Below are 27055 nucleotides of genomic sequence, written 5' to 3' on the forward strand. Positions count from 1 at the left end.
ACTACCCCCTGTAGCTATGCAACAAAATACTGATTTGCACACCCAATAGGTTTCTCTTCTTGGCCTCTGTAACGAGGCAATCTACAGTGGGGCAACAGATGGATCTCAGTCCATCAATGAGCCCTATGAATCTGTTCCACAGACATGGGATCCATTTGCTTCTAGCATTCAGGATGACCACAGGTACCCTGCTCTTCCAAATCCATTGCTCCATAAGGTAATCTGGTCCAAAGAACTTCCTGCCAAAGAGACCACATTTAGTTTGACAGAATAACGGAAAGAAAAATATTGTGGAACAAAATTCCATGTCAAGAATATTGAGGAAGAAAATCATGAAGGTATGTTTCAATAAGTAAGCAAAGTTTTAGTTTATATATCTCCACATTTTGTGCCTTTACGATATATACATATCCCGAAGGTACCTAGATCTGGAGTTACGAATGATAAATCTATGCTTACGTGTTTGCACTTACCTTCTGGATATTTTGATTCTCGATATTTTCGACACAATATTTTGTCCACACTATATTTTTGTTGCTGATATTCTGTCAGTGATCCGTCAAAAAGCTGGAATCCATGAGTGGAACAGTCAGTGCCTGCAATGTCCTGCTGCTCTTCCTTGATACCATAAGGCAATTTACTTTATTGATTGATGAACTAGAAATACTGTAATGGGCCTCTTAAAACACATAGGCCTTCATTACAAGTGTCCCAGACGCGCAATAAATAAATTGCAAAACTACATGGTATGGGACTTATCTGGTGCAATAATCACCGTTTATCACATGTTTTGCCCTAAAAACTGGGTAGTAATATGCAGGTGGTTATGTCACTAAAATCTGCATGGCCTGGCAATTACCAGGCTTTTCCCTCTGTTAGATTTGCAGGTTGATCTGCCGTAAGGTATCTGAGGGATAAAGACTTTGGGCCTCATTATGATCTTGGCGGTCTGGGCCGCCATGCCGGCTGTGGCGGTAAATACCGCCATTCGGCATGGAGGCCCAGACCGCCATATAATGACCCGCCCAAAACCCCACAGCGGAATACACCGCCAGCCGAAATGCTGGCGGGGCGGTGTATTCTAATCCGACAGGGCAGCGTTGCAAGCAGCACTGCCCTCCGGACAATGATACCCATTCCACCACCCTTTTCCCAGAGGTTCACACCGCCAGAGAAAGGCTGGTGGAATAGGTATCTTGGGGTGATTTGGGGGCCCCCTGGGGGCCTCTGCACTGCCCATGCACATCGCATGGGCAGTGAAGGGGCCCCTGTCCACTGCCCCATCGCGCAGGTCACTGCCCGATTTACAGGCAACTGCACCTGCCACACACCAACATTGGCGGCAGCTCCACTTGGAGCCGCTGTCAACGTTACGGCCCTTTTCCCCGCTGGGCCGGCGGAAAAACATTATATGGCCGGCGGGGGGTAGTCGCGCTGGCGGTCATCTATTGACCACCAGCGCGCCGAGATCATAATGAGGGCCTTAATCACAGCCAGTAAATACCGGGACCGATAAAGTCCACATACTTTATAATTCCGACCCCTATATGTAGGAAGGTAGCCTCATTCTAGCCTTGTTACCCCCACTTTTGTCCTGTTTGTGAGTATATGAAAGGGGGTTTTTACTGTCTCACTGGGATCCTGCTAGCCAGGGCCCAGTGCTCATAGTGGAAACCCTATGTTGTCAGTATGTTTGATATGTGTCACTGGGATCCTGTTAGCCAGGACTCCAGTGCCCATAAGTTTGTGGTCTATATGTGTTCCCTGTGTGGTGCCCAACTGTATCACTGAGGCTCTGCTAACCAGAACCTCAGTGTTTATGCTCTCTCTGCTTTTAAAATAGTTACTGCAGGCTAGTGACTAATTTTACCAATTCTCATTGGCACACCGGTACACCCTTATAATTCCCTTGTATATGGTACCTAGGTACCCAGGGTATTGGGGTTTCAGGAGATCCCTATGGGCTGCAGCATTTCTTTTGCCACCCATAGGGAGCTCAGGCAACTCTTACACAGGACTGCCACTGCAGCCTGAGTGAAATCATGCCCACGTTATTTCACAGCCATTTTACAATGCACATAAGTAACTTATAAGTCACCTATATGTCTAACACTCACTTGGTGAAGGTTAGTTGCCAAGTTATTTAGTGTGTGGGCACCCTGGCACTATCCAAGGTACCCCCACATTGTTCAGGGCAAATTCCCCGAACTTTGTGAGTGTGGGGACACCATTACACACGTGCACTACATATAGGTCACTACCTATATGTAGCATCACAATGGTAACTCCGAACATGGCCATGTAACATGTCTAGGATCATGGAATTGTCACCCCAATACCATTCTGGTATTGGGGGGACAATTCCATGCATCCCCGGGTCTCTAGCACAGAACCCGGGTACTGCCAAACTGCCTTTCCGGGGTCACTTCTCTCTTCGACTTCTGCCATGGATCGACCGCTGACTGCTCCAGGACGCCTGCAAAACCGCAACAAAGTAGCAAGATGACTACCAGCAACATTGTAGCGCCTCATCCTGCCGGCTTTCTCAACTGTTTCCTTGTGGTGCATGCTCTGAGGGCTGTCTGCCTTCACCCTGCACTGGAAGCCAAGAAGAAATCTCCCGTGGGTCGACTGAATCTTCCGCCTGCCAACACAGGCACCAAACTTCTGCATCACCGGTCCTCTGGGTCCCCTCTCATCCTGACGAGCGTGGTCCCTGGAACACGGGAGCTGGGTCCAAGTGTCTCCCACAGTCCAGTGGCCCTTCTGTCCAAATTTGATGAGGTAAGTCCTTGCCTCCCCACGCCAGACAGTAATCCTGTGTACTGCGTGTTCTGCAGCTGCTCGGGCTTCTGTGCACTTTTCCAAGACTTCCTTTGTGCACAGCCTAGCCCAGGTCCCCAGCACTCCGTCCTGCACTGCCCAACTCGCTGAGTTGGACTCCGATGTCGTGGGACCCTCCTTTGTGACTCTGAGTCGACCGCTGTCCTCAGATCTTCTAAGTGCCTGTTCCGGTACTTCTGCGGGTGCTGCCTGCTTCTGCCGGGGCTCTCTGAGTTGCTGAGTGCCCCCTCTGTCTCCTCCTCCAAGGGGCGACATCCTGGTCCTTCCTGGGCCCCAGCAGCACCCAAAATCCTCGACCGCGACTCTTGCAGCTAGCAAGGCTTGTTTGAGGTCTTTCTGCGTGGAAACAACTCTGCATCCTCTAGCACGCCGTGGGAAATCTTCTGACCAAAGGAGAAGTTCCTGGCACCTTCCGTAGCTGCAGAATCTTCGGCTTCTTCCACCCGGAGGCAGCCCTTTTGCACCTTCATCCGGGGTTTAGTGGGCTCCTGCCCCCCCCCGGACACTTGCAAGAATCTTGGACTTGGTCCCCTTCCTTTACAGGTCCTCAGGTCCAGGAATCTGTCTTCAGTGTTTTGCTGGCAGTTGCTGTTCTTGCAGAGTCCCCTATCTCGACTATACTGTCTTTCTAGGGTAGAAGGGTAACTTTACTCCTACTTTTCAGGGTCTTGGGGTTGGGTATCTTGGACACCCTTAGTGTTTTCTAACAGTCCCAGCGACCCTCTACAACCTACACTAGACCTGGGGTCCATTCGTGGTTCACATTTCACTTTTGGAGTATATGGTTTGTGTTGCCCCTAGGCCTATTTCTACCTATTGCATTCTATTGTGATTCTACATTGTTTGCACTACTTTTCTAACTGTTACTTATCTGTTTTTGGTTTGTGTACATATAAGTTGCGTATATTACTTACTTTCTAAGTGAGGTATCCTCACAGATACTTTTGGCATATTGTCACTAAAATAAAGTACCTTTATTTTTGGTAACTCTGAGTATTGTGTTTTCTTGTGATATAGTGCTATATGATATAAGTGGTATAGTAGGAGCTTTGCATGTCTCCTAGTTCAGCCTAAGCTGCTCTGCTATAGCTACCTCTATCAGCCTAAGCTGCTAGAACACCTCTATTCTACTAATAAGGGATAACTGGACCTGGCACAGGGTGTAAGTACCACAAGGTACCCACTATAAGCCAGGCCAGCCTCCTACACTATACAAACAGGGGTTTTCTGTCCCACTTGTAAAATACAATATACATGAATTTAGCCCAAAAAGTACAACACCATCTTTAACTACCAAAGCTCGTCACAGCACCTACCTTAGTGAGATAATGTGAAATAATAATCATACGCTATTTTAATAATTTGTCACCGTTGTTTTTCATCGTTCTATGATGCAACTGATTGTAGTTGTTTTTTTATGGGTGCACACAAACACACACACAGACAAGCACACAGAACACAATCACACAATTGTTTGTAATGGAAACTAATATTTTTTACCAGTAAATTAATAGTGGTTAGTCATAATATTAATTACAGATTTAATTTCTAGAATGTGCGTTCATTTATATGAAGGCTTTTTCAAAGGGCTCTTCTGCACACAATTTATGTTCTCTTTTTTGCCAATAAATACTTCACTGAAATCTCAGTTTTAATCAGTGATGCAACCATAACATTCCTCTGGGGTTTGGTTAAAAAGAAAAGCGGCAGGTGTCCTCATTGGAATTCATGAGAGGCCGCGTCAATTTCCTGAAAATGTGCTCGTAATCCGCTAGTTCTCAAAACAATAACAAGTGAGTCTGATCTTTCCACTGGGCCAGTCTGGAGATGAGAGACGGGGGTAATCAACCCCCAGAGAGAAAGGGATACTGGAGAGCCTCAGCTGGAAAGTGCCCCCAGGGGACAGAGGAGGGTCATGGCATGAAGGAGCTATAGCTCAGCCTAGCAGAACCATGCAGATTAGGACTGCGCACAGCCCTACCTGAAGATGATGAACAGACTAATTGAGTCCAGTCCTAAATGGTAAAGAGGGTATAGTGGCTGGGGTTGACCATGCAGAAGTTCACAGAAAATAAAAAGCCGCGACCATCGTAAGGGCAGTGGTTCTTCCTCAGGGCCGGACTGGGAACGCAAAGCAGCCCTAGAAACCTTGTTGGACCAGCCCCCGGAGGAGGGGAGTTGGGGGGAGTGGCTGCTAGAGAAAAGAACTGCTGCTTTTGTTACTTGGGGCCGATATGGGATCAACGCTGGAAAACCGGCCCCCACTGCTGCAAAACCAGCTCCCACCCTTCCAGCCTCCCGGGGAAACTCCAGATGCCGGCTACGGCCAGTCCGGCCCTGCTCTTAGGAAGGGAAGATGTTAGCTCTTGGTTAAACCACAGACTTTTGTGAGATCCCCATTTGTTTAAAAAAAAGACTCCAGGATAGTATCGTACCAGAACCATACAGGCTTTGCTCCATATGCAATCGAATTTTCTAATAATTAAAATATTCCACCTCTTTCACATCTGGACCGTTATTAATGATCAATAAGACCATGGCTTGCTTGGTTTGTGCAGAAAATCAATAGGCCTCCTACCGGTGATGTGAATACACGGAACATGAAACGTGATACGAATGTTCGATCTGTTGCTCCTCAGTGGGGATACTTTGGGCCAATTTTACGTAATTCTCTAGCTATGTGTTGCTGCAGAAGGAACCAAGGGCCATATGTACGAACACTTTTTCCCATAGACACAGAATGGGTAAAAACCTTTGCTACATCTGGCCCCAAGTCCTGAACAAATCTGTTCAAATCCGTTCTAAAGAAGCAGTCTGATTCACATGTTTGGACATCCTCACTTCTGGGACTCAACAATCCACCTCCCATTCATGCCTCATTCAGACCCACAGTAGGATGAGGTGTTCTGTCAAATGCTAATGGACAGGCTGTGATAAATCTGGGGAAGTATGCATGCATAAAGACCTAATCATCCAAACATGTGGCCTAATCTATAGCAAACTAATGGAACGAGCAAGCACACATTCCCAATTATAGTGTCACAAAAAGATTACACAATGTGTGTTGCTCGTGTAAGGCTCATACTGGCTGGTTAGCTAATTTCATTGTCTGATTGATGTGAGTGATAGCTAAGTGCAAGTCCTACCGAGATATCTCACATGCTTAGACACACTTTACCAGTACTCTGCACTTCCGGCTTCAAAACAGATTCATTTCACTGTCAACATGTTGTGCTTATCAGATAGTAGCAATATCTAGGATCAGAGCAGAAGGCGTGCCTAGCAGAATAAACGTCTGACAAATGTGGTGATATCAAAATAAAATATTGCAAAGTGCACTTTATTTCAGAAAGATCGAAACGAAGAAGAGTCTGTGGTCAGTGAGAGAAAAATAAAGGTTACGAATTACTGAAAGAACGTGCCTTTGTACCATCCGTAATTGTAATCCACATGGGCTGTCTCGTATAACATGTCTTAACAACAAGCACAAGAAAAAAAGGAATAAGGCTAGACGTCATCTGATTCCAAATAGTGATGTCATCATCACATACAAAGTCCAACACCACAACCATAAGAAGTGTAGCAAAAGGTGGATAAACGAGAAGGTTCGCTTTCCAAACAAGAACACTGTTCACCTCACAGATGGTCGAACTTCAACTCTGAAATGGAACTATCTCGACACAATCATAACTGCATGACGACTACCCTTCCTTCCTAAGAAGCATGGCAAAGCCAATAGGTCTCACCGAGGCAAGAGCTATTGTTTTAGCCATGTTGTTCCCTGCTGCGGCTGTTCAGCATGGCTAAAAGTTAGTAGCATTGAGGAGAGTGGTGTGATGTGTCATAGAGTGGAACGGAGAAGAGTGGAGTTGAGTGTCGTGGAGAGGCTGAGAATTTTGTGTATTGGAGTGGCATAGCATGAAGTCACGTAGAGTGCATACACTGGAGTGGCATAGAGTAGAGTGGACTGGTGTAGAGTGCACTGGTGTACAGTGTTGCTGAGTATAGTGGTGTAGAATATAGTGGCATTGAATTCAGCGCATTCAATGCAGCGTTGTAGAATGCAGTGGCATAGATTAGAGTGGTGCATAGTACAGTGCAGTGGGGCAGAGTGGAGTGGTGCAGAGTGGACTGCCCAGAGTAGAGTGACTCAGAGTAGAGTGATACAGAGTATAGTGGCACAGAGTGCAGTGGGGTGGACTGCAGTGGCATAGAGTAGAGTGGCATAGAGTGGTGCAGAGTGGAGTGGTGTAGAGTTGAGTGATGCAGAGGGCAGTGGCGCAAAGTAGAATCGAGTGGCATGCAGTGGCGTAGAGTGGTGCAGAGTAGAGTAAAACAGAGTGAAGCAGAGTGTAGTACCATAGAGACCAGTGCCATAGAGTACAGTGGTGTATAGTGGAGTAGTGTAAGGTGGAGTGGGGTAGACTTCAGTGGTGGAGGGTGCAGTGTTGCAGAGTAGAGTGTCAGAGTGCAGTGGTGTAGAGTGGAGTAGAGTGGCGTAGAGCAGTGGCATGGAGTAGTGATGCAGAGTAGAGTGCAGTTGTGTAGAATGCACTGGTGTAGAATGCAGCGGGTAAGGGTAGAGTGGCATAGAGAATAGTGGCATGGCGTGAAGTGGCACAGATTGGAGTTGAGTGGCGTAGAGTGCAGAGGTGTAGAGCAGCTTGTTTCAGAGTAGAGTGAAGTGGTGTTGAGTGGAGTGGTGCAATATAGAGTGCAGCTGCGTAGAGTGGCATAGAGTGTAATGGCGTGAAGTAGTGTAGAGTTCAGTGGCACAGAGTGCTTTGGTGCAGAGTAGATTAGAGTGTAGTACAGTGGAGTTGTATAGAGTGCAGGGTCACATAGTAAATTGTTACAGAGTAAAGTGCGCTGGCACAGAGTGTACTGGCATAGAGTGCAGTGGAGTAGAGTGAAGTGTTGCAGAGTGGTGTAGAGTACAGTGGCATAGAGTGTAGTGGTGCAGAGTAGATTGCTATGGTCTAGACGAGTGGTGTAGATTGCAGTGGTGAAGAGTGCAGTGGTGTAGACTAGAGTGGTGAAGAGCGCATTGGCATAGTGTAGAGTGGCACAGGGTAAAGTAGAGAGGAGTAGCGTGAAGTGGTGCAGAGTACAGTGGTGTAGTGTGAAGTGGTACAGAGTGCTATGGCATGGAGTGGAGTAAAGTGGAGTGGTGGAGAGTAGGGGAAAGTGGTGTGGGTGGTCCAGAGTAGAGTGGAGTGTTGTGGAGTGAAATATTCATGGTGTAATAACACACTGCCATTACAGACAACACATTGTCAATTGAAATTACCACTACATTTGCACAGAAAAGCTGTTTTACTAATAAAACTATACAGTGCACGGACGGAAATGAGTGGAAATTGCATCACCTAGTTTCATGATTCATTTTGATCATATTAAAGTACTTCTTTCCAACACACTTCAGAAACAACAAAAAAATATACTTCATTTGTGAGTACATAATTCTGATATATTCTGAAATACTTACACAGTTCATTTAAAGTTGATGTGTGCTATAACAAAAATCTTTCCTACCTCCCAGTATCCATTAAGATTGTCACATAAAACGTCCCACTTTGAAGTGATAAAAATAAAAATAAACAAGCACCCTTGCAAGACAGTTCCTGATATTTGATCTCGGTCTTTGAATGCACAGCAAATGTGATGAGATAAGAACAAGATTTAAGGGCCTGTTAACAGAAAACGCATTCGCGGAAGGATACAGAAAACACGGTTTAGGCAGGGTGGGGGACAAACTGAACCTGGAGAGCCTAAAGCAAATAAAGCTAGCAAATGGAAAGCCAGAAAGCGTGGGCTACAAACCACAGAGCTAATGGCAATCAACGAGTTGAATGCACTCCTAGGTAAACTTTCTGAAAGTCCCCAAGAGGTCTTTAGCAAACCAGACAGCTGCACTATCTGGTAGGCTTCGACCTAAAAAGGGATACTGTGTTAGTGCAGGGATACAACAGAAGTGATTCTCACTGACTAATTTGATAGTATTGGTAATTAAAATCAATGTTTTAAGAAACAGCTTATCCAGCAAAGACAAAAAGTATGACATTCAACATTCCATTAACAGAAAAGAAAAACTAACAAATCTTCAAACCTAATCAGAGAAAAAAAGTATGCATTTTTTGTGTATACTTCAAAACTATAATCTTTTTATGAAGACAACTCATGAATATGTACATTTGGGTGACATAGTGCATAGTTTTGAAAAGTGGCGATTTTTCTTAGATGACTTTTAACAGTTATAAAATGTAAAAAATTAAAAACGAGGCAGAAGATGGATTTATCTAACAACATCTTCAGGAATTGCATACTCAATCAGAGCACGCTAAATAGTGCTCCACGTCAGGTCAAGCAAGCATAGTCAAAGTTAAAACCCTTAAGACTGAATTAGCTTATCTTCATCAGCACCGAGACAAGGTCAGTCTGATGGGCACTACACTGTATAACAAGTACAACTGACATCAAATACAAGGTGGTACAGTGAGCCATGCTGAATGGAGCTTTTGTAAGTGACTTTTTATTAATTTTGAAAAAAAACACAAATAAGGTTAAAAAAACTTGGGCTGAACTGATGTTTATATGACAACAAAAGGGCATGCTGAATCAAAGCTGGGCAAATAGTGCATCTTAGTCCATGCAGTGTCAACCATTAACACTGATTGACCAGGTCTTCATTTGGAAACGGGACCACACTGTTTAATATGTAGAGGTAACATAGTGTGCAATGGAATGCACAACGTTGAACAGTGCGTTCTATTATAGCTAACTTAATAATTCTAAAAGAAAACAAAAAAGGAATACATTGAGGCTCAATAGAAGTTTATCTAAGAAGAAAGAACTCCGTGTTAAGAGTAATCATTTTAGTGCATTAGGTCCAACCATCCAAACATAGTTGATGTTTTGACCCTTGACACTGAATCGGAGGATTTTCATCAGGACTGAGACAAGCTCTGTGTGAGGGGCACTGCATTGTCTGAAAGCTAAAGGTAGAAAAATGGTGTCTAACATATGTTAGTAGGGAACATATAGGCCCTAACTCCGAGGATCCCAATACTTTGCACATGGATGCGACTTGAGTCACTGGTCGCAGCAGTACGTACAAGACGCGGAGGAAACTGCAACTCCCTAGTTTTTCACCTGGATTTTTCGTCCACTCCAACAAAGCAAATAGTTTGGGTGAGAAAAGGCCAAGAAATGATGGCTAACGTTTTGGAATCTGTGCAGAAACATCAATTGTGGCACGGTATTCCTTTTTTTATTCATTGAAGTATGGTCAACCAGTATCGGTAATTAGGTGTTCCAGAAAACCAATGTAGGCCTACGTTCTATTTTCCACTGGGGTCGATAGTTGTACGCCCTGAAGTGCCCAGGGCTGAGAGTCAATCAGTGCCATCTTATTTGTCAGAGTGGAGTGGGGTCAGCAGTCTCACTGACCAAGTACCTGGAAATGAAGCCTTGTTGTGCTTTTGCAGTCTGCCTCCATTTTGACGTGGATTTAGTTTTCATGGGAAACCCAAAAAAAACCCTCACTTTTTAAAAAAAAGGGCACTCCCTTGGGAACACTGATGTATCTCTTCTCCATTCCTTTAGTACGGTGAGTAAGGCAGCACAGGAGATACAGCGCACTGGGAGACTATGGAGGGGAGCAACGGGCAATGCCAGTGGAACTGCTAGCCACGGACTGCTGAGGCTGGAAAACGTATGTTGAGCAAAGGAAACAGGAACAAGCAAAAAGACCCATAAAAGCGAAAGTGAGATGGGTTCAGAAATGTGAATGCGTGTGCCTGTGATAGATAGTGTTCTAGAAACAACTGAAAGATGATAAATATGCAACAATTATGAAACTGTTCACAATCCAAAATGTAAACTCCACATTTTCTTCCTACAAAACTATTTATCTTAATTTTTATTCCTCAGGTACACTTTAAGATGTATCATTTTAAATGTTCCAAACACTATAATCTAAGCACCTTATAAATAAGAGTTGCGGTACTCTCAATAAAATGTCACTTACCAGCGGTCATCGTGTCAATTTCTTTAGCAGCGAGTTCCTCTACCTCCGTTCTCTTCCTCAGTTCAAATCTCCGATGGAACCCCTCCTTGGGCTTCCATAGGTCTTGGATCAAAAGAGGCTTCTCATTATCCCCCAGGGCCCTCAAGCACTCGGTGTGCCATTGCCTCTCCACACCCTCAAATCTGCCAATGACATCACAGAGCACATATTGGTTGGCCAACTCCTTGCTCAAAGAGTATCTCTCCAAGGCTTCCTTCGCGAGCTCCTGCGCACTTGAACTAGGCGTGGCAAGGACACTTTTATAGTGGGTTCCCTCGCATATGTTGCCACCAAACACCTTCAGGACACCGGGTGCAGAGATTTGGGTGGACAGTTCCGCAGGGTCATCGTCTCCGCCAAGTACAGGAATGGCTGACATAGAGCGCCGGTCCCTATAGCTCAGGGTTCTGTACAGCACTTGGCTGAATATCCTGCTCTGACGCTTCAACCTGTTCTTTGAAGGTGGGGGCATGCTTGCAGTCTGGGATCCATAAAACATTGTGTCCAATAGTGTCAGGAGACTCCTCTGAAAATGGATAAATAGAAAAATAATAACTTGTATTTCTCAAGCAGTTCACTACTACTATTCAATGTCACTGCAAATATTCAATGTGCTGTTCTCTAAGCAAAATACATCCTGTAAGACCTGTCAATGGAGAGAACTAGAGGCTATGGCATGGGTGTCCTGTGACACTATTCAACCTTTATTCAGAGCAAGAGTATGTATAGGTAGCACGGTACATAATACCATAAATAAATAAATAAACACGTAAATTAATAAATATATTTCTGAACACCACAGAGTCATCCCGTGGCTGATGATAGTACCAGATGTTTAAACACCCAAGAATCCTCTTGCTACTCTCTGCTTACTAATACAAGCTGTTGAATTACACTTAAATTTCCTCCACAATTGTCCTCCTTGCAAAGTACTAGACCTGAAAATAAAAGGTTTCAACAAACCTCAAACTACCCGATTTTAATGTCGGTTCACGATCTGAAACTATTTGCGAATTGTGCAGTGAGTATCTGAATACCTGAATGGCAGATAAGGAAGACATGTGCCAGCCGATCAAAACTGGACCCCTTGGACTCCTGACATTCATCATGAGCTTATTGAAACACCTGAAGTTCCAGACCCAGTCATATTTTCAAATTCTAACAGCGCAGGGCACTACGCAAAACGTGGTGCTCTAAAACAAGTACCTTTGGAGCTACAAACAGATTTCAAGTGGCAACCAAGTGTAGAAGATGACACTTCTAAGATGCTAGTCATGGGGTACACTAGAAGTCAAGCCCTGAAGTCAACTGGGCTTTATATTAGTATGACAAACAACAGTGAAAAACAGTTGAAGCTGCTGTGACGTCATGCTAGTGTACACAGTGGATGGTTTTGTACTGGTGGTGATAAGATAATTGCTTGTTTTAGTAAACTTTATAGTCCACACACATGGAACAACTCGACCAACGCACAACTTTCTATAACCAGGTACGTTTTGAAGGGCTTAGCAGTGTCCAGTCTGAGTATTATATAGTGTTGTAAATTTATATATAACTCCTTTCCATTTGTAGTTAAAATGTGCTATGTATAAACATACTCTCCTGCTTTCCCACTTACACTGGCTGTTAGAAATGGTGTTTCTGGTTGGCTAGAGTATACACCTAAGCCAGGCAGAACCTAACACTCTAGCCAGGGCAAGAAAGTTACACACTAAAGATAACCTGTGCACACCCTCTGGTAGCTTGGCGCAGAGCAGGCAGACTTATCATCAGAGACAATGTGTGAAGTATTTGTGCAACGCACACACACAGCAATCACAATGGAAACACCACAAAAAAGACTCCACACCGATTTATGAAAAATAGAGGTTATTTATCTGTGTAGATCAAGATCAAAATGACAAAAAATCCAATAAATATCAATAGCAATTTGCATTTAGAATTTGCCAAAACAAGAGGGCTTTACACAGTGGTCGTTTTAGGCTATTTACAGGACTTGTGGAAACATGCTGTTCTCCTGCAGGAAGCGTTGTGAGGTTTGTCGGAGCTGTTGGGCTCTGGCTTGGGTGTTGAGATACGAAAAAAGACAATACTGCTTGTAATCCAGTCAAGACCGCTCAGATCGTAATCGGTCTGTGGCTACACCGCCGCTGCTGCAGGCCATAAACAAGAGAATACCTGGGGGCAGAGTGCGACAGTGAGCAGAGTGATGCTGAAGTGCTGGTTGGACGACAGTGCTGGAGTAAGCAACAAGGGTGCCACGTGCTTCGAAAAATCCTCAGTGTGGGGTGTGCAAATCAGATGGGCATTGCGCTCCAGCTGGGCACACACAAAGGCTTTCCTCCGGTCGAGAGCAGATCCTGGCTGATAGTGCCAGTGTAAGTGAGGGCCGCTTGCAGAGTAGTTGGAAAGCGATGCGGCAGGTTGAGGGGAAGCTGCTCACAGATTGTTGTAGGCCCTCTTAGCAGGGCAGAGGTCAAAATGGTGTTAGGGCAGTGCAGCAAAGCAGGGCAGCAGTTCCCCGGAGCAGTCAGTCACAGATATGGGGCAATTCCTTTCAGTAGCCTTTACTCCAGCAGAGGTTCTTTCAGGTCCTGGAGTGATCTACCTGAGTAGGTCAAGAGACACAGTACTTATGCTGACAATTGCCTTTAATGTCGCGGGTGTCTACAAAATAATTCTTGTGAAGTGCACAGGTCCCCCTTTCAGGTCAGTGTTGGCTCCAGACTGCCAGTGGGAGGTAATCAGCCCATTTGTGTGGACTCTAGTTACCACCCTTTGAAAAGTAAGTGTGAGCCCTCCCAACCCTCCTCCCCAGGAAGACCCATCAGTATGCAGATGAATGCAGATGTAGTTGAATTTCCTGTGTTGTGGGTATCTGAAGGGAATGCACAAGTGTAGCTGTCACCTAGCCAAAGCTAGACATGTATTGGAGATAGGCTGTAGGCACACAGGGTAGGGAGTGCAGATAAATGTCCACTTTCTTAAACTGGCATTTCTAACATGGTAGTAATAAATCCAACTTTACCAGTAAAGAGGTTTTATTATTACCATTCCAATTGTACTAAACATGATGCAGTTACCCCTCTCAGATCAGGAATTACACTTTAAAGATTTTATAAGGAATTCCCAACGGTGGCCTATGAGAGGGGCAGGTCTGACAGTAATGAAAAATGACTTTAGGAGTTTTTCATTGCTAGGACATGAAAAACGTAAAGGTACATGTCCTGCATTTTGCTTACATGGCACTCTGCCCTATTAGCTAACTAGGGTCTACCTCAGGGGTGACCTATATGTAAGAAAAGGGGAGTTCTGGGCTTGGCAAGAGGTTTTTAAAGGCCAAGCTTTGGTGGCAATGAGACTGCACACACAGACTCTGCAGTGGCAGGCCTGAGACATGTTTACAGAGCTACTTAAGTGGGTTGCACAATCAGTGCTGCAGGCCCACTGGTAGCATTTTCACTTACAGGTCCCAGAAATATGTTATACCACTCTACAAGGGACTTACAGGTAAATTAAATATGCCAATTGTGGATACGCCAGTGTTACCATGTTTTAGGGGAGAAGCACATGTACTTTAGCACTGATGAACAGTGGTAAAGTGCTCAGAGTCCTAAGGCCAACAAAAAGCTACAGCAACAAAACAGGAGGTAAAGGCAAAGAGTCTGGGGTAAGACCACCCCAAGGATGCCAGGTCTAATACTGGTATAAGACAGAATCGTTACAGGTCACGCCTATGACCTGGTACTCTACTATGCCACTGCAGTAAGCCACTCATCATCAACTGAATAGACCTGGGAAAATTGAAGACTTCTGAAACATACTGGTGGCTCCTGGAAGACTCTAATTGAGTCCATCATTGGAAGTGCTAACTATATATCTCATGACCAATTCTTGACATCTCACAACAACAAATACATAATATAGATGATTGTAATTACGTTAATCTCAGAAGATCTCCCTGCCATCTCTCCCTTCAATCTTAGGAGCATAAACTTCAACCAAAATCTCAGAATAGACAACCCTGTATAGTTACCAGCTTAGTAGGTTCATAAAAAAAACTAGACCTGCAGAGGTGATCAAAGTTGACAGTTTACTGCCAACCATTAACTTTGTACCTAACTTTTACAGTTCTTCATCCATCGCATTGCTAAGCGCTGTGTCCCCTAACACAATAACTGCACCTCGGTGGTCAGGTCTGGACATGCTTTTTATTCCACCTGCATTTCCCTGGTGGGCTGGAGACCTTGGAGGCTGGTTTTGAAAGCTGAGGCCCACTGCTGGTGCCTGTGCCACTTCCCCAGCTCCCCAAAGCTAACTGCAGCAGCTTCCCAAAAAAGATCAAAATAAAGACAATACCATTCTTACCACACATCCTACAAGTTGGAGCGCTCCAGCACACTTAGTAGCATTTAGAGCTACATAATTGTTATGATACAACACTGTAGCACTGCACAACCACTTCTAAAGTCAACTGTTGGTTTTTGTACCCACTGAGTGACCATAAAGAAAAGCATTCTAGGTGAACGGTCTTAAAACTTTAGTTTGCAATGTCTTTAGTCGGAACCATTTCGCTCTCAATTGTTAACTTTGTGCCTCACAAAGAGTTTGAAAACATTTATGGGGTGTTAAAGTTTCAGCAGATGTGCTGCCAAACCGCAGCTGCCCATTGTTGTATTAAACATAACCTACTGCCTTGCGCGGCATGAGACCAGGAGTGTATGTCACTGATATACCATAGGTAGTCCACCTCAATGTTGATGGGGCAGCAACTTATGAGGTTCGCCCTATGACCGTGCAAGAACTTCCATGGTGAAAAACGCCTCTGAAAACAAGATATCCGACTCATCTTGTGCTATTTCGTGACAGAGTCCGGAAAGTCCAGTAGAGCAAAAGCTCCAAGTTTGTCTAACAACCAATGACAATCATTTCTTTCTGAAAAGGAATCACAAACAATGTACCTATGGTGCTTGGGGGTGAAAACAGCAAGTACAATTGGTTGAGTTATTTTCTGTAAACAGGAGGTTAAATCCTAAGCAAACCTTGAGTCGGATGACTTTTGGGAACCAAAACCTGATTACTGGGAAGTCAGAGGGCAGTAGAAAACTCGAGGTAGGAAGTGAGGCGCTGCAGAAACTTTTTTTTGTATTATTTGGGCCAGAAAGCTCCAAGGAGTGTTACCTAATCTGAGGGAAGTCACACCTTGATTTGGGAGGCACATCCATGCACAGATGGGCAGAATGTAACCACAAACTTACAAAGCTGCTGCTGCTGCCTCTGCCTCTTGCCTGGGACAAACTGAGAGTCTCCTGACTCAGTTTGAGGCCCTCCTCCACCTGCAGGCTCATCTCTGCACCTCATCCCTGGTGGTCTAGTGGGCATCACAAGTAAGTATTTTCCTTTTCTTTTCTCTGTCGCTCTTTCACTTTTACATTTTCTGTCTTTTTCTTCTATTATCTCTCATTTTTCTCTAGTGCTTTTTCCCTTCTCCCTTATTTCTCTGCCCCCTTCCGCAGCGAAGCACCTTTTCTGCCCTCCCGCCTCCCAGTCGCTGGTGCACCAAAGGCGGTCCAAGGGCAAGCCCTTCTGCATCCGTCCGCACCTGGACCTCACCCAGCACACGAACCCTGGATCTCCATTAAACCGCCCCTGGACTGCCTCCATTAGAACTCCAAGACCCTCCTCCGCCTCAACACCGGACGTCCAACAACTACTGCACCATCTCCCCCAAGGGCACCCACGACCCTGTCACCTGCAGGAACTGAAACTTCAGCACCAACCTCAACAAACCTAAGGTGCTCTCCGCACACAAAGATACCAACAACCTCCACAACTCCATCAACTGCCTGCTCTTAAATATCTGCTCCCTCCGCAAACATGCCACCGAACTCTGCGACCTGCTCAACACCACCCGACCGGACATCGCCTTCCTCACCGAGACCTGGACCAACCCCACCTCGGGTCCAGACATCGCTAGTGCCATTCTCGACGGCTATCTCATCCTAAGGAGAAACCGGCCCTCCTGCCCAGAAGAAGGACTTGCCATTGTACACAAGTCCTCACTACGTCTTAAGGCCATCCAAGAAGATCACTGCACCACTATGGAACACCTTCACTTGCTGGTCCACTCCAACCACAACTCCTCCATCTGCGGCACCCTGGTGTACAGGCCACCCGGCCCCTGCCCAGCTTTCATAGTCAACCTTGTAGACATTGCTATCCCCCCAGGCCCTGGCGTCAGTCATCTACCTCCTCCTCGGCGACCTGAACTTCTACCTCAAGGACCTCACTGACCTAAACACCACCGCTCTACTCGACAACCTCACCACCCTTGTCCACAGACAGCTGGTCTCCACACCCACACACATCACAGGACACACACTGGACCCCATCTTCACCTCAAGCGACCGGCTCACAATCAAAACCATCTCCAGACCGGACACCGCTGCATACACTTCACAATCACTGCACCCAGGAGCCGCAACTGCACCTCCAGGACCCCCCACAAGAAATGGAACGAAATCACCAGCGAGCAGCTCACCTCATCTTTCGCCAAATCCCTCCTTCCCCCCTCTGACGACGTCCAAACAGCAGCGCGCAATCTCAACTCATGGATCACCATGTACGCCAACACTCTAGCCCCTCTCCGGCTGACATCGGCCAACCGCGTACCTAAGAAGGCCAGCTGGTTCACCACAGAACTCCAAGAATCAAAGTGTACCCACAGACATTTAGAAAAAAATGGAGGAGCAGCCAAACCAGCGATGACCTCGCCTCACTCAGAGCGGCAACCGCCGCCCACTGACAAAAAAATCAAGAACGCAAGGAAGGACGCACTTCAGGAGCACATCAACTCCTCCGCACACAACTTGAAGGAACTCTTCTCATTCATCGATGAGTTCACAGATCCCCCTCTGCAGCCACCAGCATCCCCCCGTCATAGGACCTCTGCGACAAACTCACCTCCTTTTTCCACCACAAGATCCAGGACATCTACGACAGCTTCCTGTCACCTGGCACCGGAACCTGCGACCGACCCACCCCTCCAGAACCCGCCCAGATCACCCATGACTGGTCCATGCTCACCACAGAGGAAAGAGTCAACATCATGAACAGCACCCACTCCAGAGCCCCCTCGAAGCTCTGGCTGCACCACATATACATCAGAGCCAGGGCATTCATCGCCCCCAAGCTTCATAACACAATCAACTGCTCCATCAGCATGGGCACCTTCCTTGAGGACTGGAAACACACCGAAATATGCCCTCTCTTGAAGACACCTTCGGCCGACCCATCAGAACTAAAGAATCTCCGGCCCATCTCGCTGCTAACTTAACCAGCCAAAGTACTAGAGAAATCAATCAATGCACAACTACGGAATTTCATCAAGGCCAACAACTCCCTGGACAGCTCCCAGTCCGGCTTCTGCAGCAATCACAGCACAGAGACAGCACTCCTGGCAGCCACCGACGACATCCGATTACTCCTAGACCACGGCAAAACTGCAGCACTCATACTCCTTGACCTCTCAGCAGCTTTCGACACGGTCTCCCACAGCACTCTGTGCACCAGACTCCACGACACAGGAATCCGCGGAAGAGCCCTGGAATGGATCCACTCCTTCCCTCTCCGTGAGGAAGCAGAGGGTCAGACTCCCGCCCTACACCTCTAGACCCACAGGAGTCAACTGAGTTCCACACTGTTCAACACATATATGGCCCCTCTTCCTGCCATCGTCAGAAGCCATGGTATGAACATTGTGTCATATGCCGATGACACATAACTCATCATTTCCCTCGCCAAAGACCCGGACACGGCCAAAAGGATCTTTCATGCAGGAATGGAAGCAGTCGCCACCTGGATGAGAGAAAGCTGCCTCAGGCTCAACTCCGACAAGACGGAGCTCATCATCTTCGGAAACGCCACCTCAGCTGGAGACGAATCCTGGTGGCCCACATCACTCAGCACCCTCTCCTGCACTGACTGAGCACGCCCACAACTTAGGAATCATCCTTGACTCCTCCCTATCCATGATCCGCAAGGTAAACTCAGCCACCTGCTCCTGCTGGCACATACTCCGCAAACTCCGGAAGGTCTTCAGATGGATCCCAGCGGACTGTCGCAGGACAATCACCCATGCCTTAGTCACGAGCAAGCTCAACTACGACAACACCCTCTACGCCGGCACCTCAACTAGGAACATCAAAAAACTTCATCTCATCCAGAATGCCACAGCCAGACTCATTCTGGACCTCCCTCGCCTAGAACACATCTCCCAACACCTGAGGACGTTCCACTGGCTACCCGTCAAGAAGAGAATCACCTTCAAGCTTCTCACCCACACGTACAAGACCATACACAATGCAGGACCAGCCTACCTGAACCACCCCGTCTCCTTCCCCACCCATGCCAGATCCCTTCGCTCTGCCCAGATGGCCCTGGCCACCATCCCTCGTATCAGAAAACCCACCACCGGAGGACAAACCTTTATCTACACTGCAGCGAAGAGCTTGAACCTCCCCCTGCACCTCAGACAAAGCCTGTCGCTCACCATCTTCAGGAAAAACCTCAGACGTGGCTCTACGGATGAGGCCCCTCTCTTGCCCCCCCCTCCCAGTGCCTTGAGACCCTCACAGGTGAGTAGCCGCGCTTTACAAATACTGATTGATTGATTGACTACTCCATCTACTTCGTAATTAAACCTTCCTGATGGTCCAGTGGAATTATGGTTGTTGGAGGCAGTCCTGTAATTCCACATAACTGTTTTAGACAGGCAGAATTAGAGGTCAGTTTTCATTGCCATCACTGCCAGGAAAACTCTGGTAGTAAGGGGCAGTGAAAACTGCTAAATGTTCCCCTCGCCATGGGAGGTGACTCCCATGACAGGGGGGGCACTGTCTTTTTTAGTTTTATAAAAGAAAATCGAGTTTCAGGACTCTCTTTTTTAAAAGAAAAAAGAAAACTGTTAGGAGCAGACCTCCATCATGTTGAAGGAGCCCTCTACCAAACAGCGAACTGACAGGAATGCCGGCAATGCTGGCAGAATGACCGCCAGCATTGCCGGCATTTATAAATCTTGAGGACAGATCCTTGAATAGGCCTTGTCATTGGTGGACTAGATTAATTATGTGGTAACGATGTGCTAGTTTCAATGCGTATGCTCAAGCGCATTCTGTACCTGTTCACCTTTTCTCTGAAGGTACAGGTTATTAATGCATTCTTTTTTGCAAGGCTTTATAACTCCAATTCTAGCCCGGACCACCTGCCTATCTGATCCACAAGCTACAATTGTTCCAAAACGATACATCTAGGTTGGTATAAAGACTTAAGTTGAGACATCACATTATTCCAGCTATTGCCACCATAAATTGGCTACCTGTGAATGTGTTTACGTCTATGGTGGTCATTACAACCCTGGCGGACGGTGTTAAAGCGGCGGTAAGACCGGCAACAGGCCGGTGAAAAAAAAAATGGAATTACGACCATGGCGGAAACCGCCAACAAAGACAGCCACTTTAAAACTCCGACCGCCACGGCGGTACAAACAAACAGCATGGCGGTCACCGCCAACAGACAGGCGGAGGACAATGTACCGCCCACAGTATCACAACCTACCAATCCGCCACCTTTTCCGAGGCGGATTCACCGCAAACAAAAACACGGCGGAAACAGGACTTCGAAGGGGAAACGCTCACCTCTACACAGCCCACGTGGAACCAGGACGCCATGGAACCAGAGATGCACATTTTCCCTGCCCTTATCTTCTTGCTCCTCTACCAGGAGCACGAACACCGGCGGCGAAGACCACGGTGAGTACTGCACCTACGACACAGGGGAGGGAAAAAACAGTGACACACACACGCAACACTCCCACCCCCACCCTCACCCACTACAACACACACACTAATACAGCATGATACATTACAGTTAGACCCCCCCAAGCCACCTGGAAGAATGCAAAGACAAAAGGAAATGAGTGTAACCACTGTAATATATTAAATCCAGTACGCGAAAATATATATACACTATTAACAAATATATACACCAAGAATAGTAGTCCAGGTATTGCTCCATTGAAGTCCGTGGAACACTGGGCCAACACGGCATGGGCGGGGCCCACACCCAATACCCGAACATGACGGAGAGAACACTGCAGGGGCATCAGATAGCAGTAAAACCGGCACCTCAGGTGGAAGGGAAGGGGGGAGGGTACCTCAGCCGGTTGCGTGCACAAAGCCAAATCCACGAGGAAGCCACATGCCCACTGTTCAATCCTGGGGAGTGCAAAGCTACAGTCTCTCAAGTCTCTACAGTGGGTGGTTTGCCCACTGTTCAAACCTGGGGAGTGCAAAGCCACAGTCTCTCAAGTCTCTCCAGTGGGTGGTTTGCCCACTGTGCAATCCTGGGGAGTGCAAAGCCACAGTCTCTCAAGACACTACAGTGGGTGGGTTGCCCACTGTTCAATCCTGGGGAGTACAAAGCCACAGTCTCTCAATTCTCTACAGTGGGTAGTTTGCCCACTGTTCAATCCTGGGAAGTGCAAAGCCACAGTGTCTCAAGTGGATAACAGTCTCCACTGGTTCTGGAGGGGGCTTGGTGCCCAGAGTGCTTCATCCTGCCAAGGACTGAGGTAGTGGATGCCTTTTTCCACTGGTTCTGGAGGGGGCTTTGTGCCCAGAGTGCTTCATCCTGCCCAGGACTGAGGTAGTGGATGTGAATCTCCACAGGTTCTGGAGGGGGCTTTGTGCCCAGAGCGCTTCATCCTGCTCGTGGCGGACACAGTAGCGTCAGTGCCCTTGGCGCTCATGGGCCAGCGGTGCTTGTGGCGGCGGCGTCCTGTTCAGTGGTGCTTGTGGCGGTGGTGTCCTTGGCAGCGGTACTTGTGGCGGCAGTGTCCTGTTCAGCGGTGCTTGTGGTGGCGGTGTCCTTGGCAGCGGTGCTTGTGGCGGCGGTGTCCTGTACAGCGTTGCTTATTGCAGCGGGGTCCTTGGCAGCGACTCTGATGCTGGCGGTCCTGTCTGGCCCAGAGACTCAGCTGCTGCCGGTCCTGTCTGGCCCAGCGACTCAGCTGCTGGTGGTCCTGTCTGGCCCAGCGACTCAGCTGCTGGCGGTCCTTTCTGGCCCTGCGGGGCTGGTGCTGGCGGTCCTGTCTGACCCAGCGGGGATGATGGGGGTGGTCTCCTGGGCAGCGGGGATGATGTTGGTGGCCTCCTGGGCACTCGGGATGATGGCGGTGGCCTCCTGGGCAGCGGGGATGATGGTGGTGGCCTCCTGGGCAGCAGGGCTGATGGCGGTCTTCTCCGCCGTGCTGCTCTTCCCAGACTTCCTGAGTTTATTGTGCCCCTTCCCCACCTTGGAAGGTGTTGCAACCGAATCCACACTCCCACCTGTACCCCTGGGAGCGGCTTTGGTGGCTGGAGTCTTCCCCCTCTCCCGCCGGGCACTGGCCAACTTTTGATGCTTGACAGGTGGGGGACTGTCCGTGCTGTGGCTCCTTGCCACACTGGCTGCCCTGCTGCCTGGTGCACTCCAGAATCCGGTGACTACTGGCACCACTGGTCCCGGAGATGTTGTGGCTGAGGTGCTAGGTTGGGACCTGGAGAGTAGGGCCCTAGGAGACTGACGGGGTGGGGGAGGTGAGGGAAACAGGTCAAGGGTGGACAGGAAACGTTTTTTGGGATCACTGGGAAGGGTAGCTGGATGGGGTTTGGGAGTGGAGGAAGAGGTTGTGGTTGTAGGAGGTGTTCGTTTGGTGACTTTGGGTGAAGGTGCATGCGCTGGAGGCTGTCGTGAGGTGGATGGCTGTTGGGTGGGTGTGTGCCTGAGTTTGTGCATCTGGGGAGGGGGTGTCACAGACACACTGGGAGAGGACATAAGGGACGTGTGAATGGTAGTGGGGGTGGTGACTGCACGTGAGCGGGGTGTGGTGGTGTGTGTGCTGGCGATGGAAGTAGTGGCTGTAGATGTAGTGCATGCAGGTGTGAGTAGAGACGAGGCTGGGAGGGAGGAGGGAGACGAGGAGGATGGGGACACAGTGGAGACAGTGGATGGTGGTGTGTCTGCATGTGTGTGATGCTTGCGTGAGTGCCTGTGGGATGTGTGGTGCTTATATTTGCCAGAGCTTCCCTTGTGTGTTGACGTGTGTGCATGCTGGTCTGATGGTGTGCTTGGGGTAGGCTGAGATACAGGGGTGTGGGTCTAGTTGGAGGGGGGAGGCTAGAGACAGGGACAATAGCTGCCATCAGTGCTGAGGCCAGAGTCTGAAAAGCTCGCTGAAGGGCTGCCTGACGAGAATGAATGCCCTCCAGGAATGCATTTGCTTGTTGCACCTGCCTCTCTCCACCCTGGATGGCATTTAAAATGGTAGACTGCCCAACAATGAGGGACCTGAGGAGGTCAATGGCCTCCTCACTGAGGGCAGCAGGGGTGACTGGGGCAGGGCCTGAGGTGCCTGGGGCGAAGGTGATGCCCACTCTCCTGGGTGAGCCGGCACGGGGCAAAGGCTGAGGGGCTGCTGGGAGGGCGGTGCTGGTAGGGGGGGTGGCGGCTGTACCTGTACATGCAGGGGCACATATGTGGCCGCCACCCCAAGGGAGCTCCCATCAGAGGACGAGTCCATATCACTGGTCTCAGCTCCGGTCCCCGCCGTGGAGCTCCCCTCGCCCTCCGTCCCACTGGTGAATTCCGAGTTCGTAGTCTCACCCTCCAGGGCCATGTGGGATGCAGCTACCTCCTGCTCCGGTGCCACTGCTCCTCCGCCTGATGATGCTAATGCACACAAGAATAGGGAGACCACAAAAAGGGGGGGGACGACAGAAGAAAGACAGGTTGAGTGCATGCATTACCGCTACCGTTGGCGGACACGACAGACACAGAAGCCCCCTGCACTACGCTGCGCACTTGGGGTCCATTGTTCAATCCCTGGGACATGGCCTACAAGGCTAGGGCCTACATCTGCACACATGGATGTCACAGGAGCCTGACTAGGTGTAGTTGGCACTGTACACAGGTGGGGTGGGGTGCCACAGGGTCTGCCAGAAGAAGGTGACCTAACTAGCACACTCACAATGGCCTAGGAAAACCCACAGCCCACCTCCCCCACCCAGACACCTCCAATGCGCGCTGAATCGGCTGAATGGGAGTGTACTTACCCCCTTGTGGCTGCTGTGATGCCCTCAAGCGCCCATCCAACTCCGGGTACGCCACCGCCAGGATCCTGAACATCAGGGGGGTCATGGTGCGACGGGCATCCCTCAAACGTTGGGAGGCCATCCCCAGCTGGGCCTCCGCCGTCTTCTTGCTCCAGCAGCGAATGTCCTCCCATCTCTTACGGCAGTGGGTGCTCCGTCTGTGATGGACCCCCAGGGTCCGGACGTCCTTGGCGATGGCACGCCAAACATCCTTTTTCTGGTGGGCGTTGACCTACAGGAATTGTACAGGGGAAAAAGAAAAGTTATTACCAACTGCACCGTCACAGTCATTGGCCCCCATCCCTACCCTTGCCATGTGGCACATGCACTCACCGTTGTTTCATGCACGCCTCAATCTCCACCCCCCCATCTTTCATCCACCCCACTCCACACAGGCATAGCCCATACAGCATGCTCCCAGTGTACTAACCTGTTTGTCTGGAGGACCGTAGAGTAGTGTGTACTGGGGGAGGACCCCATCCACGAGTTCTCCAACTTCTCCGATGTGAAGGCAGAGGCCCTTTCCACAGACGCACGAGCCATTGTCTCTTCCAGACTGAGGTTACAGCAGCACTTGCAGTGTAGGTCAGATAGAAAATAGCGGTCACGTCCGCGGCGGTGCGTACCGTCACCGCCGGCGTACATCATCATTGGCTCCTGGGACCCATAGGGTCCAATGTTAACCAATGCAGAATTGCGCCACGGTCTTCGACCGCCTACCGCGACGGTGTACAACGCCAGCGCAGTTACCTCACATCCCACTCTCCCACTTTACAGGTCAGGCAGCCGCCATTTCAGGGGCCCACATGGCTTAATTTTTAACTGCGTCACACATACCTAGGTCTTGCCTCAACACTCATACATGCAAATTTCAGATTATGAATCGTGTTCTGTGTAAACTGTGTGTACGTACCTCCGAGTTGGTTGACTCTGTGTTCGCTGTTGTCCTTCATAGACACCGTCCGCTGGGACATGTGAGGAGATGGCGGCATCCTCCGGTGTACAGACCGCTGGTGGACCTGTTGACAATGGAGGAAAGACATGTGATCATCACCTACAGGCTTAATCGTGCCACAATCCTGGAACTGTGTGCCCATTTGGAGCCAGACCTGATGTCAGCTAGCCGCCATCCCACAGGAATCCCAACTCTAGTGCAGGTGCTGTCAGTACTCCATTTCCTTGCAAGTGGGTCATTTCAAACAACAGTGGCCATAGCATCAGGGATGTCCCAGCCTATGTTTTCCAACGTGTTGTCCAGAGTGTTGTCTGCCCTGCTAAAACAGATGCGGAGCTACATCGTTTTCCCTCAGGGGGAGGATTTGCCTACAGTGAAAGGTGATTTCTATGCCCTGGGACATATCCCCAATATCATAGGTGCCATTGATGGGACACATGTGGCTCTGGTACCCCCCCACAGGAGTGAACAGGTGTACAGAAACCAGAAGAGTTATCATTCGATGAATGTGCAGATGGTGTATTTGGCCGACCTGTACATCTCCCATGTTAATGACGAATTCCCTGGCTCAGTGCATGATGCTTACATCCTGAGGAATAGCAGCATCCTTTATGTGATGGGGCAACTCCAGAGGCACTGAGTGTGGCTATTAGGTGAGCACCTGGAATTAAGTCAGTGGGAATGGTTGTCTGGGTCGGGGGATATCCCTACAGGTTAGTGTGTGTCTAACAGTTGTCCCTCCATATTTGCAGGTGACTCTGGTTACCCCAACCTGTCATGGCTACTGACCCCAGTGAAGAATCCCAGGACAAGGGCAGAGGAACACTACAATGAGGACCATGGGCGAACTCAGAGGATTATAGAGCGGACCTTTGGCCTCCTGAAGGCCAGGTTCAGGTGCCTCCATATGACAGGTGGATCCCTATTTTACTCACCAAAGGAGGTGTGCCAGATCATCGTGGCCTGCTGTATGCTTCACACCTTAGCTTTGCGACGACAGGTACCTTTTCTGCAGGAGGATGGTCCAGATGGAGGTGTTGTGGCAGCTGTGGAGCCTGTGGACAGTGAAGATGAGAAAGCAGAAGAAGAGGACATCGACAACAGGAACTCGGTGATCCTGCAATACTTCCAGTGAGACACAGGTAAGAATATAAACCTGCCTACTACATGTACTTTAACACTACTACCTCTCTACTGTCTGTCGTTTTCACCCAGTGTATGGTCACTGAGTTGTCACTTTCCCTTACAATTTCACAGATGTGGGTCCCACTGTGTGACATCTGCTTTGTTTCCTCATGGACTAGAGCTGTGTGACATAGGTATGTTGACATTACAATTGAAAGAGCATTTTGACACTGTAATTGCTAATACACTAATTCGAAATCACAGACAGACTCCAGATTGTTTTGTGCTTTAAGGGTGTTTATTTAAGTGCTAAATAGTGGAGGGGGTTGTAAAATGGTGAGGGGTGATGGTGGAGGAATGTCCATGGCAGAGTCCAGTCTATTAGTCTCACAGGTGCATTGTCGAAAGGGGCATAGGAAGTGGAGCTGGGGCAGTTTAAGGATGGACAGGGTGACAAGGTGGTACAAAAGGAGGACAATCAGGGTGGTCTCATTTCTTGGCGGGGGTCTTGGCTTCGTTCTCTGTCTTTGTCCTGGATCTGAGGGACCGTTTGCGGGGTGGTTCTCCCTCTGCAGTGGGTGGGGTGCTGGTGTGGTGGTCCTGTGGCGGTGCCTCCTGTCCACTAGCGCCGACAGAGGTGGTGGGCAGTTCATCGTCCAGGCTAGAGTCAGGGGCCCCTTGCTGTGCCACAGTGTCCCTCCGAGTGTTGAGGACTTCCTTCAGCACCCCTACGATAGTGCCCAGGGTGGAATTGATGGATCTGAGTTCCTCCCTGAAGCCCAAATACTGTTCCTCCTGCAGCCGCTGGGTCTCCTGAAACTTGGCCAGTACCGTTGCCACCGTCTCCTGGGAATGATGGTAGGCTCCCATGAT

General features: G+C 48.6%; 1 protein-coding gene across 2 annotated transcripts in view; it reads right to left on the minus strand.

Annotated features, from left to right (window-relative positions):
• The window catches only part of RADIL (Rap associating with DIL domain), a 427719-nt gene that overhangs the window by 333055 nt on the left and 67609 nt on the right, over nt 1–27055 (minus strand). For both annotated transcript variants that reach the window (XM_069209977.1, XM_069209976.1), the window contains one exon: nt 10874–11438. In XM_069209977.1, coding sequence (XP_069066078.1) covers nt 10874–11411 — 538 coding nt within the window. In that variant the 5' untranslated portion in view covers nt 11412–11438. The remainder of the gene's footprint in view (nt 1–10873; nt 11439–27055) is intronic.

The sequence above is a fragment of the Pleurodeles waltl genome, chromosome 10, assembly GCF_031143425.1.
Source record: "Pleurodeles waltl isolate 20211129_DDA chromosome 10, aPleWal1.hap1.20221129, whole genome shotgun sequence".
NCBI classification, from domain to species: Eukaryota; Metazoa; Chordata; class Amphibia; order Caudata; family Salamandridae; genus Pleurodeles; species Pleurodeles waltl.